Source organism: Trichoderma virens (assembly GCF_000170995.1).
Source record: "Trichoderma virens Gv29-8 chromosome Unknown TRIVIscaffold_88, whole genome shotgun sequence".
Taxonomy (NCBI): domain Eukaryota; kingdom Fungi; phylum Ascomycota; class Sordariomycetes; order Hypocreales; family Hypocreaceae; genus Trichoderma; species Trichoderma virens.
In genome coordinates, this window is record NW_014013661.1 from 337,062 (window position 1) to 353,327 (window position 16,266).

At 51.1% G+C, this 16,266-nt stretch overlaps 5 protein-coding genes across 5 annotated transcripts; 1 reads left to right on the top strand and 4 right to left on the bottom strand.

Annotated features, from left to right (window-relative positions):
- Nucleotides 1–310: 310 nt before the first annotated feature.
- TRIVIDRAFT_57363 (uncharacterized protein) lies at nucleotides 311–2,729 on the top strand (the record flags this gene model as incomplete). Its single annotated transcript, XM_014096225.1, has 3 exons — nucleotides 311–1,212; nucleotides 1,822–2,297; nucleotides 2,377–2,729. 3 exons carry the CDS (start codon nucleotides 311–313, stop codon nucleotides 2,727–2,729), a joined length of 1,731 nt encoding a protein of 576 aa, XP_013951700.1.
- Nucleotides 2,730–2,938: 209 nt separating this feature from the next.
- Nucleotides 2,939–5,028, bottom strand: TRIVIDRAFT_210364 (uncharacterized protein; the record flags this gene model as incomplete). Its single annotated transcript, XM_014096226.1, has 1 exon — nucleotides 2,939–5,028. One exon carries the CDS (start codon nucleotides 4,926–4,928, stop codon nucleotides 3,249–3,251), a length of 1,680 nt encoding a protein of 559 aa, XP_013951701.1.
- A 489-nt stretch (nucleotides 5,029–5,517) lies between these two features.
- On the bottom strand, nucleotides 5,518–7,483 carry TRIVIDRAFT_66419 (uncharacterized protein; the record flags this gene model as incomplete). The annotated part of the gene is made up of 2 exons (XM_014096227.1): nucleotides 5,518–7,097; nucleotides 7,159–7,483. The coding sequence occupies 2 exons, from the start codon at nucleotides 7,481–7,483 to the stop codon at nucleotides 5,518–5,520; spliced, it is 1,905 nt and encodes a 634-aa protein (XP_013951702.1).
- A 544-nt stretch (nucleotides 7,484–8,027) lies between these two features.
- On the bottom strand, nucleotides 8,028–9,839 carry TRIVIDRAFT_57365 (uncharacterized protein; the record flags this gene model as incomplete). Its single annotated transcript, XM_014096228.1, has 1 exon — nucleotides 8,028–9,839. The coding sequence occupies one exon, from the start codon at nucleotides 9,837–9,839 to the stop codon at nucleotides 8,028–8,030; it is 1,812 nt and encodes a 603-aa protein (XP_013951703.1).
- Nucleotides 9,840–13,301: 3,462 nt separating this feature from the next.
- Nucleotides 13,302–16,015, bottom strand: TRIVIDRAFT_132705 (uncharacterized protein; the record flags this gene model as incomplete). The annotated part of the gene is made up of 2 exons (XM_014096229.1): nucleotides 13,302–15,259; nucleotides 15,319–16,015. Coding segments are annotated over 2 exons (2,655 nt in total), but the record flags the coding sequence as incomplete, so codon positions are not given.
- Nucleotides 16,016–16,266: the final 251 nt, after the last annotated feature.

A 16,266-nucleotide genomic window follows, 5' to 3' on the forward strand; every position in this document is an offset into this window, starting at 1 on the left:
AAGCCCCTAGGTTCGCATGGGCTCACCTCGACGCCTTTTTAAGTTCTCTCCATCACACCACGGCCACATCTTTTATTATGGAGAGAAGCAGCCCCTGGGAGCTAGCTTGCCGTCCGCTCGGGTCACCCTTTAAGCCAGCCTGTCCCAGCACGTAAACCGCGTACCTTTCTGTTCAGTCTCGTCGTCGTCGTCATAGCCATAGTCGCTGCTCATCGAGGTGTCATAGTCTTATTCTCGTCTTTCTGCTCGTTTTAGAAGCTCGCATTCATTTTTCTCTCGAGTGTCGTTGTTTGCTCATAAGGTTGGCGACATGGCCCATCAGCACGGCCCCTATGTTCGACTCTGGGGCATCCGTCCGTCACAGCTCCCCTCAGAGACCGCGTCAGCCAACGATCTAGCTCCGCTGCTTCAATCCATATTAAACGAGGCAGTTCCTTTTGTCAGCACCGTGCCACCGCAATCATCATCTTCGTCATCATCATCCTCGTCGGGTAAATCCAACCAAGGAAACGGAGATGGGCCATGGAAGGCCAAGGGATGCAGGGCGTTTCACCACTCAGCCGCGCCAGTGCACATGTTTGAGCGAGTCGTCTCAGCTGAAGAGCTGAAGACGATAGCCAAGGACGAGAACCTCCCGCAGGCGAGCAACGGCTCAAAATTCAAGCCGGAAACCTGGAGTCTGAGACGCAGCGTTCACGAGGAGGCGAAGAAGGCTGGGACCGCCGATTGGGAGGAGTGGGTGCGGTGTTTCAAAGACGGCCATGCGGACGCGGAGATGAAGTTTACTCCCACAGTCATGAGCCACATGCTGAAGAAGCAGTGGGACTGCACGGGGGTGGAGGTCACGCTGGGAGGCGACGTGTACGAGGATTTCACGCTGAAGCTGGAGGAGTCTGTGCACAAAATGCCTGCACCGCTCAACAACCGCGTGTTTCCCGTGCTGCAAGTGACGGCGGCGGTACGAGGGCGGCGCGAGTTCATCGTTGTTCAGATAGCGGCGGTGCCAGAGTCTCTCAGCAGCGAAGAGCCAAGGTCGGACGGCGCCCTAAGAGGCACGTACACGAGCATTGAGCGCTTCAAGGAGGTGGACGAGCAGGGGAATGTCGAGTGGCTGATGGGAACCGTGTCGGATGCGAGAGGCGTGCTGCCGGCGTGGATTCAGAAGATGGCGGTTCCGGGGCAGATTGCCAAAGACGTGGACATGTTTCTGGAGTGGATTGCGAGACAGCGAGAGGGAAAATAGACGATGGTGTTTTCTTTTCTTCTTTTCTTCTTTTCTTGTGATGACAGAGATGATTGATTGACTATGTTGAGGTGTTGATGTTGCATGGAAGAATCGGCGTTGAAGTGAAGAGCGCAGTTGCTATATACCTACTCAGTATCTTTCTATAAACATCTTATCTAATAGCGAATTGAAATTCCATTTTAATAGCTTGCGCTATTGCCGTTTTGGGATATTTTTCAGTGATGTGTGGAGGGAAGGAAGACACAGGTGCCTTCCCACTTGTCCATCTTTACAGCTTGAGAAGGAAGTGTCAGGCCCTTGTACCATTCACAATCATCTTCCCTCTTTTCTGCTTGTTTCTGCTTTTCATAATTACCAACTATCTCTATGATTTAACCTAGAAATCTCATTAGACAAAAGCCAAGTCTTCGAGAAAAGGCCAGCATGAGGACTAGGGGCCGTTCCGTCCCAGCAACGGCATTACCGAACGAACCCAGCCGCAGATCAAGCAACAACAACGCCATAACTACAGCTATAGTACCGTCTTCCTCATACATTTCGTCGATCGCCTTAAACAACTCCATTGCTACTTGCAGCGACCCCAAGGACCTCTCTAACGCAGATGTCCTAGCGCGCATGACCATTGAGCTCAACATGCGTGCCGTAGGCAACCAGGCAGAGCGTCTGGAAAAGGACCTCAGCACACTCATGATGCGCGCCAAAGAAGACAAGTCATTCCGAGAAAGACACGAGGCGAGGCTGCAGAACATATTTCGGGAGATACTCGCGGTGAAGCAGCGCATGGGAGAGATTCAGGGGCCGGAGTGGAGTGGCAACGGCAAGGTCGATCTTGAAGAATGTAAAAAGGGGATGGATGAGTCTGCCGAGCTGTTTAGGAAGGAATTGGGGGAGCTTAAGGGCATGGTTAGTGACATCTCGAGTACGGTGGACAAACTCCCGACGGCGGAGGAGGCAGAAGCTTTGATGAGGCGCACTCAAGCCTCAGCATTGGCAACAGTGGGCAGCGAGATTCAAACAAGATCAAAGACCAGGAAGCCATTATCTGAGCCTAGTAAGTATTTTAATCATTCTTCATTGCGCTACATATTTGTCTTTCCAATATGTACTTAGTACTCACAACTTGTTCCAAGAAACAGCGAGGAGTCAAGTCTCCATCAAGCAGCGTATTGGCGACGCCATCGGCTCAACCCGCCGCTGGAACAGAGACCACAAAACAACCAAGCTCAGCGACGCCATCTTCATAGCCAATTATCTCAGACAGCAGTCCAAACGAGACCCACCAATGGCAGTCTACATCCAGAGATCGATCCTGCGGCATGTCAATCGCAGTGGCGGCCAAAAGGCGCAGGCTCGTCCCAAGAACCTCGAGCAGTTTTGCCAGACCTTGGTGTGGAGGGATGTTATCGAGACGGCGGAAAATGTGTTGGTGAGGAATACAGCGCGGACTGCGAAAGCTTTGGAGGAGCGGATGAGCTTTTCTTGACAAATGCGGGTTGCATATACGGTTGAGATGTAGTGAGAAATATCCAGGTCTCGGCGTCTTTCGGATGAGCAAGACCTTCGATGCCCAACATTTATTTGTTGTAATTCAATTCCAGTTGCACGATACAAACACGACGTCATTCATCTCTTGTTCACGTATAGTTTGATAATGTCTATTGCAGTCGCTTATTGGCATCTAGCCTCCAAGATGTAGAAGAAAAAAGGCTATACCAATCCTAATCGCTGACTCCATATCGGAATGAATCATCAAGCGAAGAAAGCGAGTTAAAATACATTACAACGCCATCCCAGCCGCCATTCCTTGCATGTTATGTCATTCTCTCCCTTTTAACCAGTCCGTAAACTCCTTGCCAGACGAACGGCACCAAAAAAAAAAGGTACCAAAGAAAATAAAAACTGATTGAAACCCTCTCTGAGCTAGAGGACGATTATGATGTAATTAGAGTATTGATGAAGCGCGCCAATAAAAGAAACCTTGGGAGATATGACCAAGAACTCTTTAGTCGTCGGCCTCGATACCAATAGAAGATTGCTTGAGCGCAATCTCCGATTTGAGCTGCTTGATCTGGTTTTCAAGACGAGTCCTGAGAATCTTGTTCTGCGTCCTTTCAAAGTCGGCCACACGGGCAGCGAGCTGCTTCTTGAGATCGTTGATGATGTCCTTGACGCCCTGTTCTTCATCACGTTGGGCACGCGCATCTTCATCGAGGTCGTCATCATCATCGTCGTCATCGTCATCGTCATCATCGTCGTCAGATTCACTTTCCTCGATACTTTGCTGCAGGGCTGCCGAGGCCGAAGGGGTTCCAGCGAGTGCAGCTGTGGGGGTCTGAGTGTCCATGGCGGTAGCAGGGGTTTCGGCCATGAGCTCGTCGGCAAAGGCAGCTTCCAGGTCGGCCTCGAGATCGAAATCGTTTTCTTCCTCGACGCCCATAGACATGTGCGATTGGCCGAAATAGCCCATGCTATCATCCATCTCGCCTTCAGCGTCCTCCTCTCCGTCTTCATCGACCCCGTTTTCACGCTCATCAACCCATTCCCATTTCGTGGAGGCGCACTTAGCGTCCTCGGTGAGAAGCCGTTCGACTTCCGCTTCCTTGTCCTCGATTTCTTTGCGGCTGATGGTTTTGGCGAATCGTCGGTTCACGCAATCGTGCATCGGTGGTGTCAGGCCGTGCGGCCATTTGAAGTTCGAATCAATGATGCTAGGCAAAGGTACGTGTCTTGCTTCCTCCTCACTCTTAACAGCCTGGAATGCAAAGAGCATCTGGCAGATGTCTGCCGACTTCATCAATGACTTGCGGTCCCACGTCTTCATCGACTCCGTAATGGTGGGTAGATCGACCATGACAGCTGCGAAGCACTGGCCCTTGACAGCCACGACTCCGCGCCGAGAGTCCTCTTCGAAGAATCTCATGTAAATATCAGCGCCCCCAGCCGCCTTGGGCAGCCCAATCTTGCCGTTCTCCATACACGTGCGCACATAGTCGGCGTGCTCGCCAGGCAACATGCGCAGGACAAACTGCTCTTCGATTGCCGGGTCAACTTCGTTGTCGCTGGCCTCAGAGTCATAGCCATCGCCGGGGGGGTGCACAGGCGGACGACCACGAGGCTTGAGCACCAATTGAGTAAGCCCAGCCTTGGATCCCACCTTGACCTTTGTTCCGCCGCCACCTCCTCCGACCTTGACGATGGGCTTGATCTTGATTTTTGTGGCTGGCGGAGGGCCATTGCCCACGGTGCCTGCCGTGCTTCCACGTAGCGGCGCCTCGTCTTCGTCGTCGCTAAGCGATCGCTTCTTGCTTTCGATGAGCTTCTGACTCGGTTTCGCTTGTCGGCCCGCCTTTGTCGTCACCACTGGCGGTAGCCCTTTGTCCTTGTCCTTCTCTTTCTCCTTCTTGGTCTCTTTATCTCTGCCCAGGTCCTTCATCACCACATCCTTGTTCGCTGATGCTACCGCCGGCGTTGGCGGCTGCGAAGAGCTGATCTTGAGCTTCACCTTGCGCGGACCTTCGCCGGGCGTTGTCAGAGGCGCGTGCGCAGATGAAGAGGTCCCTCCAGGCGTCACTGCAGCATCTCCGATGAAGGACGACGAGCGGCTCACGTTGAGCTTGAGCCGCGGCTTCGGGGGTGGTGCAGGAGCCGCGCTGGCGTCGCCTCCGGGACTAGGCGCTGACATGGTTGTGGTCTGAGGGCGAGAAATTCGATGGTGATGCCTTTATGACGTCGTTGAAAATGGTAAAGATGGTCGAAAGGGAAACAGGTGGATGCTGTAGTTGTTTGCTCTGGTTGTGGTTGATTGGGGAAAGAAAAGGATTAGTTAGCAGTGCTGCGAATTGAAGTTCACAGAAGCTTTATCGCGGGAAGAAGCCGCGCTCAGGCAGTAGCCTCGCAGAGAAATGTGGGGCCTACAACGCGCTACTTGATTGTGGCAACTTCAATATAAACCAAAGAACAATAAATTATACAATTATAATACAGGTGGCTTTTAGTTGAGTACTGAGGAGGCACTGTTATAATTTATAAATATCAAAATCCCTCTTCGGTTTTATATTAGTTGGTTGTTATCTGCTCCTCTAAAATTAATGTAACAAGCACAAAGTCCTTCCTCTTTTACTACTACTCTTACGAGTATGTTAATGATCTACATACCGTACGGGAAATAAGAGGTTCATTTATTAATCGATATATGAGATACGCTCTGTAACCTGCAGCCAACGAGGCGTTTGCCTTCCACAGTATTCCTAGCTTACTGCTCCATCCGCGTGTTATGCAATAAGAATCTCTGCTTCATCCTTCCAAAGATGCTCTCGAGACTCTTTCCACGTCAGTTGGTTGCCTTGATATAACTCGGCGAGTTTCAGTTCAAAGAACCCGCAGCGCTCAAACTCATCATCATGCGTGTTCTTGAGGACGAGCCCGTAACTCTTATATCTGTGATACTCTGATATTACCTCCAACAGCCAAACCGACTGCACTGCCACGTTATAGTCCCATTTGATACTGATCGAAAGCTGCCCTCCATTGCGCACGTCTTTTGCCGTATTGCCATCGCCATCCCTAAGGATTTCCAAGATGGATCCTCTTACGCGCAGGCGTAAATCTTGATCTTGTGCTTTGGGAAAGTGAATGACATTGAGGTTGTAATCTCTCGGGTCGCCTGCCCTACAAAATAGAGTAGAAGTTGGGTATGTAACTGGTCCAAGCAATGACAGCCAAGACCAAGACGGTCCACATCGATCTTCAATCTGGGGATTGTCTTTAGACCATAGAAGCAGTCGAATAACCTCACTTTCCCAGATCCCCCAGCAATATTGGGTCGTAGGCCACACTACATGTGCAGATAACATTTTGCTGGTCTCAGCGAAAGCTTGCAGCCTATCCAATTCGCGAGAACGGCCACCCTCAAGGTTTGAATAATCGCACACCTCATCCATCCAGTCACGCATCGTCCAATCCAGCTCCACTCCCGGAGAAGGTACCTGAGCTGGCTCGGAGCCGTCGTGACGTGGCCGCGTGAATTCGGGTTCTGGGCTCTTTTGTGAGCGAGTTCCTCCATGAACGTCCCAGCGCTCTGGACATGTCCAAATTGTTTGTCTCGAGCCAAAGATCAGTTTGCGCACTGGTAGCTTCTTCTCCTGATGCGTCCATATCCGCGTATCTCCAGGCTCGATCCCGTTGCGTAGCTCATTTTCACATAAGATGACGGTTGCTCGAGTGACCCCTTCTGGAAGGCTCTGTTGATACGGGATCTCGTATACAGCTCCGTAGGCTTGCGCGGCATCTCGAGGATGCAAGAAGCCTTCACCACCATGTGCAGCCCTTGCCGCTGAAATCGTAACATCAGATCTCTGATAAAATTGGGGCATATCTCCCACCTCTCGTTTCATCTCATCTTTATCATCTTGGACAATACAGAGAGCATCAATCCAAAGATAGCTGTACCCAAGTTGCCGCGTCACCGTAACGACGTCTCGGATGGTCTGGGGCATCTTCGACAACTGCATGCCCTTCTTCATTCTTGATCGCAGATTCCGCCTTTTCAATTTTGAATCAGCTATGGCAGAGCTCTTCTTTTCGCCCCATACATAACTAGCAATTGCATACTTGTCCATGCCTGGTAACTTTGCCTCTCGCAGATACAAGGTAGACGCTCCCGGTGGGCCAACCTCAATTAGACGGCATGGCATCTTCAATTTCCGCCGCGAGTCGAGGATCTTTCGGCATTTTTCGTGGTTCTCTCGGCAGTGCCGCAGTCGGCGTTTGATCCACTCAAAGCTCTCGTCAGATGCAGGACGCAGATTGAACGGCCGATCCGCCGCACGCATCTGAAGCGGAGGTCCAACTTCTTTTTGCCATGGTTAACACGAAAATGTCCAAATTGTGTATGGATGGGTGTATGTTGGTACCATTTATGATCTCAACCGTCTGAAGCTCATATAACCAATCAATGTCTGTACCGCACTCTCCTCGGCATTTCCATTCAAACTCGAGTCCAAGGAAGTCTCGATCGTCGCGCATGATACCGCTCTCGAGCATCAATGGCTGGCATGTTGAGGGATGTTGTGATTTAAATCGATGCAAGAGGCTTTCCAGCAACGTGCAGCCCAGTCTGGCTCCTCGTTGGACCTGTTGATAGCCAAGTCGCCTGAGCTTTGTGAAACAGTATTGGCCGTCATATGTAATGCTAAGCTGCTTGCAATAGCGACAAGAATGTGACTGAGGGTAAGCCATCTTCTTTGCTCGCCTGGTGTGGCTTCCCATTCAACTGAGTGTTGCGGGTGTCGATGAATGTGAGAAAAACAGGCTCCTAATTGAGTTGGGCAGCAATCTGTAAGCTGCCTGGTTATATGCAGCCTGATTGGTATGCATTATTGTGCCTTGGCAAGGCTTCCCGGGATTCAATAGGGCCACGCGTCAGTACAAGGCTTAGACCATCTGCATGTACTTTCCTCAGGACACGGGATTCAAATGCAAAAGAGAGCCCAGATATTCCCTGCGCTTATACCATCTGTTCGATTCAATATTCATCTGCAACAACTTTTTATGAATAAATTCTGTCCCAAGACCAGCAACAAAAATATAAAACATCAAGAAGAGTAGTAAAAAGGGAAAACAGTCATGCTCGCTTCATCAAAATCATGTCCCCAAACGCCGTGCAATGCTCATCCCACCACTATACAACAGCAGACCAACAACAAACGTCTGCATAGATGCCCAAAATAGCACTCTTTTAGATGTAAAAATGAGATGTATTCCCACAAGTGAGGGCCACGGATCAGTTCATCCATCCCCACGGGTAATTTCCATCAATGTTGACCCAACCTCCCTTTTCAATCCCATCTTCCCATCCCATCATCACTCCCAACATCTTGCAACCCATAGAACTAACAGTGCACACGACCTTGTCACTTGCTCCCGCAAGAACTGCCAGGTCAAGCATATATGCCCTGCCCATGTAACTGCGCAGCTGAATCGTCTGCTCAGAAGGCGGTTCTACCCGCCCCGCCGGCGCTCCATTTGCATGGCCGTTGTGCTTCCTGCCGAATCCCAGATTCCAGAACATGGGCGCAAAAAACCCGCCTTCCCATCCCAAGGTTTCATCCTCGAAATGATGAAGCACATTCGGGTTGACCTCTTCCCGCGGAGTGGCTTCTTTGGAGGCCAGGCGGATACGCTCTTGCGCCAACATGGCGTCGGAGAAGTCGGGCTGCTTATAGACATCAGGGTCGTCAGAGGCGATGATGGTGATGGATTTATTCGTGAGTAGCGCCTGGTCCTCAGGGCTATAGTACGCGCCTACCAGCTCCTGGACCTTGCTGAGAAACACCTCGGATGGGATATAAGTGTTGCGATATTGGTATTCGAGAGGGTGTGAATCGCCACGCCGAACATGGAGCCCTACGATGGGGACACGTGGGACTGCCGAATCTCTTTCCATTGCCTCCTTCTTCAGATGCTGCACACGATTGTGGGCATACTCTTGGTCATCGGAGTTGAGCTTGAAGAGTGCTTCGTATCCAGATCTTGCAAGCCCCATCAGATCTCGAAGGTTGTTGCTGGTTCCTGCGGCGCGGTGGTACTTCGCCATCAAAGCCGGGAAAACGTCTTTGAGCGTGGTGCCAGTGACGACTAGATGCTTTGCCTGTGCAGGGCAAGGAAGCATCCGGTGCCGCGGGGGAGGCCGGCAGTCTGGCAGCGGCGGTGCTTTGAAGATATCGGTATACTTGCCATAGGCCCAACGAGAATCGTCAATGAAAAAGGCCCTGCCATCTTGTTTTGCCAGGCCGTAAAGCATCCACATGCCCATGACAGCAGTGCCCAGCCCAGCATCTGAGCTCTCCAACACATAGGTGACGGAAGATTGGCAAAGAGGTAGTGCGGCCATGGACTCCCAGTTCAATCCAACAAAGTGCCCAGATTTTTGGGCAGCGTCTCCCTGTGCAACCGGAGGAAGCAGCCCATACAGCTCAGCCTCATACACGTCGACAAAATACTCGTCTACGGCGTCGTAGTGAAGCTTGTCTTCGTCGGATAAGGGGGCTTTGCCACGGAGCTCCCTCGTGTGAGCCGAGACTTCGCGGCATTTGCTTCCCATTCCATCGTACTCCTCCACCGTCAGAGGGAAGTCATAATGGTGCGGAATAGACACGGTCCACTTGGACTGAGAGTGACTATGGCTGACCACTATGGGCGTTGGAAAGTCCGGTATCGCATCCTGCCCAACCATTTCGAACTCTTCAGTCGTGAAATGAGGCCATACTGCAATGATGGACTCTTTGTTTCTAAATGCAAGGCGAGCAAAGTATAGTGTAGTGAAAAGCGTGGTAAGATAAAGCAAATATCGCAGCACCCGGCTTGGTCGAGCAATTAAGGCTTTTGCGGGCGACTTCTTTGGTCGCGGCACCAGTGCCGGAAGACTGGGCGAGGGAGGAGGAGAGAAGAGAAGGTGGTTGAAGTTGAACCGAGCCGAAGTCGATGAGAGCGGTGCTTTCTCATAGTTGTTGTATGAAGCATTTCGGCGGAGGTTGAGCCTTGGAGGCGCAATCATGACCTTGGTGTGAGTCGAGAGATCCAGTGGAGGAACCATGGTGATGCCTGTTAAGTGAAATCCACTTGGTAACAAATGACTAATACATGAAATTGAAATAAGAAATAAGAAAAAAATATGTAAGAGAAGGCGAGAAAGAATAAGGGCGGATCAGTATCTCCAGTCGATGCCAACGCCAAGAGAGAGTGTATCCAGCGTCAGAGACGACTCGATATGCAAACACAAGAGCGGACCACTGGGGATAAGAAGCAGGAGTATCGGTAATAAAATAAGAAAAAGAGGGCGGCAGAGACGGACCAGCCCAAGATCAGGCTCTCTCAGCCGCGGGCACCCTTTTGTAATAACAAGGAGGCGAGGCGTGTAGTATTCCAATAAAGTTTTCCCCCACACAGCGTTAGGCAAAAGGATGAGCACCCTAGCAGACACCGCCGATCATCATGGGGACCAAAAAGGGCCTGATAAAAAAGCACTTCCGAGGCTGTCTCTGTGTGCGCTGAGCAGCTGATGGCGTGTGTGACTTGTTCCTATCACGGCTCGAGGGCCACGTCGATCCCGCCAGTGGCACCCGAAGCGGAATGAGAAGCGAGGAAGAAAGAAACACAAGGGCACGGAAGGGGGGGGAAGGGAGAGAATGAAGACGGGAAGCGGAAAAGATTGACGTCAACGCCAATGGGATGGCTGATGGCCAACAGAATGATGTTGAAGGAGAGTTGAAGGGGAAACCCGGCGAGTGGCGAGAAGATGGTAGGTATAGTTACGATGGGTTCCCCGAATCGACGGGGATCGTGGGATGTATCGACCAGCGAACTTCGTAGGGGGGGTATAAGCAATGGACGTATATGCTCCCCGCCAAGGGACAACAGCCAAACAGAAATGAAGTAAAATAAGAAAATAAAATAAAACAGCACAATAGAGACGGGCCAGCTTCCGGCCTGTCCTGTGCAGTGGGCGGCTGGTCAAACGCTTGCAGCTCTCGGGAGGCCGGTCTCTTTGACTAGCATCGACAGGGTCCCCGGCGTCTTGTTCAACAGTGGGGAGAGGCTTGATGTCATGTCTCTAGATCCTGGTCGACTGGGTACATACGAGTGCCAGTAAAGAGAGAGAGAGAGAGATGCAGTAGACTAACACTAGAGAGCTTCCCAAGGCGGCAGGCAGGAAAATGCTAGGGACGGGCGAGCCGCCACAAAAAGTGTTTCCGAATCGTGAAATCGTCCGACGCCCCAGCCTAAATGAAACAAAGCTGGCGAGTAGCAGTAACAGGATGTATCAGAAGAAAAAGAAGAAGAAAGAAGAGGCTCGATGCATTGATTGGAAGCGCAAAGAAAGAGAAGAAGAAGAAGAAGAAGAAACAGCGAGAGCACCGCGCATTGTGTCACCCTCTCACCATTGTTTCCATTCCCGATCCACCAGCAAACACTCTTGGTGTTATTCAAATGGGCCACCAGGGGGTTCCAGCCAGAGACACAGTCCACAAAGCGATCCCGGTTACGGACATCCGCTCTCTAGTGCTTTTTTGCACTCTTTTTCTTTCTTCTTGTTTTCTAGCGGGCGCTTAAAAGACAGCTGAAAAGCAAGGGGAGGAAGCACAGCGAACATGAAAAATGAAGAAAAAAAGGAAATGGTGATAGTCGTCTGCAACTGCAACTGACCAGGGGGGGTGGCGAGCTGGCGTCATACCTCGCCCGGGTTTGTAAGAAACGGACTTGAAACCGAGGATTCTGTTGGTCTACAGCGACTCTTTGCGCTTATTAGGCAGTATCGCGTGTTTCAGAATGTCAACCAGCACCTTGCCTGATCCACCCTAGGCCGCATGACTTGTGCACGACGAGAAAAAGAACAAGGCAAAATCATCCAATGAAAATATCGAGTTGCTTGTTCTTATGCTTATTCTCCTTGTTGTCCTCCGTATTTCCCACTGCCCTCCTAAGAATAAAAACCTACGCTTGCAGTGAGCAGCGTCCAACACCATCGTAAACCAGCTATTTTCAGCTATTTTCAGCTAAGTACCTACTGCAGGTCCATTCACTAATGCATCTCGTGAGCTTCTTCCTCACCATCCTCCTCCAAAAACCTTCATCCCATCCAAGAAAACATTGACCACTAAACTTCTCCTATTCTCCCCCCAAAACCTTCTATCCCTCCAAAACACATGCAGCCACAAAGGATCTTTTTTTCTCTTCCCACACTTGGTTAAAATAGGCACCTCGGTTCCTCCCTACGCTGGCCCACACATGCACATATAAGAATCTCCCACTTTTTAATCTATCTGACGCTCGCCATTCGGCCCATCCCAATCTCCATGTTATTAGATGCCACCTTGAGATAAATCACACCAATATTGATACGAACATCGAATCTTATATTTCGTATGTCTAACGTACTCATACCTGTAGCATCCGCTTTTCTCGGGTGCTCATTCGGTCGTCTCCGAAAGTTCCAATCCACTCATTCTTCCCTTGTTCCTTGCTTCTTCCTCTTTTGTTCTGTCAGATTCTAGCGAGTAGAAATGCCTGGTGACAAGCATCCTATACACAGCAGCCGGCTAGATAGATATACAGTGTTAGATATCCAGTTAGAATGAGTAAGCCTCGTCTGTAGTTCATCCCATTTATTCCCCATCATGGTGTTATATCATAGGTCACCTTCAATTGTATACACCTATGTTCGTTCCATCTATTACTCGTACTTGCACATATTAAGCATCTTCACGCTTGCTCCAAAGTCCATAGCAGAAAATCATCATATAACGATGTTGTTCTTTTTAAATCATAGCTTGCGCTTCGCATAAACTAGAATCTTCGCTAGAGCAAGCAAACAAAAAAAGAGAGAGAGAAACGTTTGAAGCTGACAAAGAAGAAAAACCACAATGCCTGTCCACCCGAGGCTTCTTTTGCCCATTTTGAAATCATATACTCGCCCAAATGCAAAACCCTAACCAGGCAAGAGAACGGAGCTGGATTTCAAACCCAAGGCTCCCTTCTCTGCCATACTCTGCAGCTTCTTCTGCCGCTACGAAACATCAAGACGCGAATCGCGCATAAGGGGGTATTCTCACACCAGCAACGAACCTTCTCCAATCCACACCAAAACCTGTAAGCGACTCGGAATGCTGCATCATGAATCAAAACAAGAACCCCACTCGTCTTGGCCCCTTTTTGCAGAGCAAACAAGAAACAAACTCAAAAGCTCGGGTATAACATGAAAAACAAACAAACGCGATAGGGAAAAAAAAAGTTAACAAATTTGGGCTCCCATGCCTGAACTCCTTGTCCCACCAAAGATTTTCGCAAATAACTCTCATCACATTGCAGTCTTGGATTGCAACTAAAAGACTCCGGCTCTTGGCCATGCCCTTTCCTCTCGTCCTCTTACCCTTTTACTCTCGGGCCATCATGATGCAGCTTCAACAGCAGCACTGCGCTCTCCAATGGGTGTTGGTACGCGCCGCAATGGTGGGAGCTCGCTGGGTGGCTCGCCTAATGACTCCAACCGGTGGCTAGGCGCCAGTCGTACACTCCCCCGAACACCTCTAATGATCTGGCCGTTGTCGACTCGGTCTTGAATCATTTCCTCGAGCATATTGTTCATCTCATCGATACTCTTCGTCCTCCTCTTTGATTCTTTGATCGTAGGACTCCAGGGAGGGAGGCTGCTCCGGATTCCATCTTGTGACTGGGGCGATCGAGGTTCCGTCATTGCGTCGGCATTGTCCCGCGACCGAGCTGCGCTTCTCAAGGCAGCCAGCATCCGATCCTTGTCGTCCAACCTGGCTCGCAGATCGGCAATCTCGGCGTCCTTCTCCTTCAGCAAGGCAGCTACGCTATGGTCCTCGCCCACCATGATGCCCTTTGTGGGTACCGAGAAGCCAGACGATGTCCTAGAAGAGCTGGCTCGGCGGGCTTGGAGCAGCCTTTTTTCAAGCGTCGAGATGTACCGGGTTTTGTCCGCGAGATCAGCTTGCAGTGCTCGGTTCTGCGCAGTCAGAGAGGCCATCCCATCCCCATTCTCGCCGACGCTATCCTCCTCTGCGTCGATAATCTCAGCAGCCTCGCCCGACGACATTCGTTTGGCCCCATAGCTGGACCTCCGGCCAATGGTAGAATTTGACGCTACCGATGCCGTCCGCTCCAAAGGTGACCTTATTGAGATGGCAACCGACGATCGAGCTGACCCCGCCACCAGCGAAATCTGTGAATATCGTGCAAGTGCACTCATGGTGCCATTCGAGTTGACACCGGCTGACTTGGAGCTGAGAATCAGGCGGTTGAGATGATCAATCCGTTCTTTCAGTGCCGTCCTTGCAAGTTGCATTTCCAAGATTTGCTCCTCGTGCCGTTCAGCCATCTGCACCGTCTGAGCACGGTCGTGCTCAACAAGCTCCTTGATCTCTTCGTCATTTTTCTTATTGGCCTGGGTCTCCAGCTGCTGTTTCAACTCCTGGATCTCCATACGATAACGCTCCAAAAGCACCCGTGCAGCACCATCGCCTCCAGCGCCCAGCGCTTCTTCGGCTCTCTTGGCGTGACTGACAATACTGTTCTTTGCACGTGACGCGAACTTGAGGGTATTCAGAGTTTCTATGGTGTGATTGGCAGCAGTGGCCGCGGTTCCAGTCACTCCAAGCGCAGCCGTACAAAGAATACTGACAAGAGAGTTACCAGAGAGAGCTCCCTGAAGCAGACGTGTCAGTTTGCTGTCTCGGTAAGGCAGATGTTTGCCATCTTTATCTCCACCCTTGTCCTTCCATTCGGAGAGCTTTGCAATGACCGTTCCGAGAGTGAGAAGACTTTTGTTGATGTGTGCACCCTCTTGTCTTCGCTCCTTTGACTCTGCAGCCTTTTCTGAGCCGGCAAGATCGATCAAGCTCAAAGTAGAGACTCGAACACCTCCGGGCACGATGGCTGATCGCTTGTTGTCGCCAGGGTTGGCACTGCCCGGCATTCGCTCTCGACTTTCAACAATGATTTGGACGACGGCGTGACTTCGAGAACTTCGAGCATTGAACTGCGTGCTGGCTGTTCGGCGGGCTTGGTCACCTCGAGCTATAACTCGAAGCAGCTGCGTGGGACTCTGAACGATTTCCTCTTTCAGAGGGGTGGCGTAGACGCCACGCTTGCTGTCTTCTCGCAGCTTGATTTCCTCTTGAGGAGCCCCAGCGCCACCGGCAGAGGCCATGCTCAATAAATCGTGAATTTTTTCGTTATAAATTTCAAGGTAGCTCACTCTCAGCAAGAACTCGCGGGAGGGTGTTTCGCGAATGTAAGAAAAAATATCCGTAATGGCTAGCGGGATGACACCAGGTGAAGATGCCGTTCCTTGCATGGAAAACGTCTTGCCAGTTCCAGTCTGGCCGTAGGCAAACACCGTACCATGGTAACCTTCCATAACTCTCCGGACGAGGCGCTTGGCCATGTGGTCGTAGACGCGGGCGTTATTATCATGGGTCGTAAAGACATTGTCTGGAGGAATTAAGTCAACACGTCTCTTGAATTGAAGATGGGGGACTTGGATGGCATACCATAGTAATAATCGCCTCCTTCTTTTCCTTTGTATCCGATCAGAGATCTTCGACCATCGACCATCCATTCTCCGTCAGCGTGGTTGTCGTTTGTTGCATCTGGTCGCACTCGGACGCTAACGATAACGTTGCCCTTTACCTCAGTAGTCGACGCTCGTTTTTCAGAGGCGCTGCCGGACGCGTCGGCGGAGTCCTCATATGTCGTCGCTGATGTGGAATAGGAGCCCTGAGCAGAGGAACTTCGGCTGTGAGGAGGGGATGATACACTGATGACACCATCAGACATACGGACGCTGCTTATGAATTTTCCTTCGGCACTGCCATTTAACAAACTCGGTGTAGGCGTTGGATTGTTACTACTGGCTACGGAGTCTCTAGCGGACTTCGGTTTTCGCGCAGAGCGAGCTTTGTCGCCGCCTGCCAGAGGGCTGGATGGCATGCTGCCGAATCGATTGTCGCCCTTGGGAGGTTTCGGAAATGAATTGATGCTAACAGCTTTTCGGAGAGTCTGGCCAGCTTTCGGTACGGGGGGAACAGCGCCGTTGGAGGGAGCGGGAGATGCTGAGGAGGGTGCTCGTAAACCACTTCGAGGCGCATTTGGCGTCTTTGGGCTGGGGATGGCGGCTATGCTCTTTCGACTCTTGGGTACGGAAAGACTGGGAAGAGAGGTGTCCGAGGGCCCCATCGAGGGGCGAGGGCGCGGAAGAGCGGTCGCCATACTGCCTTCCGGTGCGGTATAAGAAGCGCAGTGGGTATAAGAATTATGCTCGGTGGCTGCGCGTTATGGCTTGTGCGTAGTGCTTTGTGCCCTCAAAGGCTTCGGCCGTCCATGAACGGCAGATGCGTTGGGCCAGATTTCGAACGGTAAAGGCAATGCAGCGCTATCGGGTGCTTTGGGCAGACAGGCCGCAAGAATGGAGACAAAATAGCCCGGCCGACGGGGGGGAG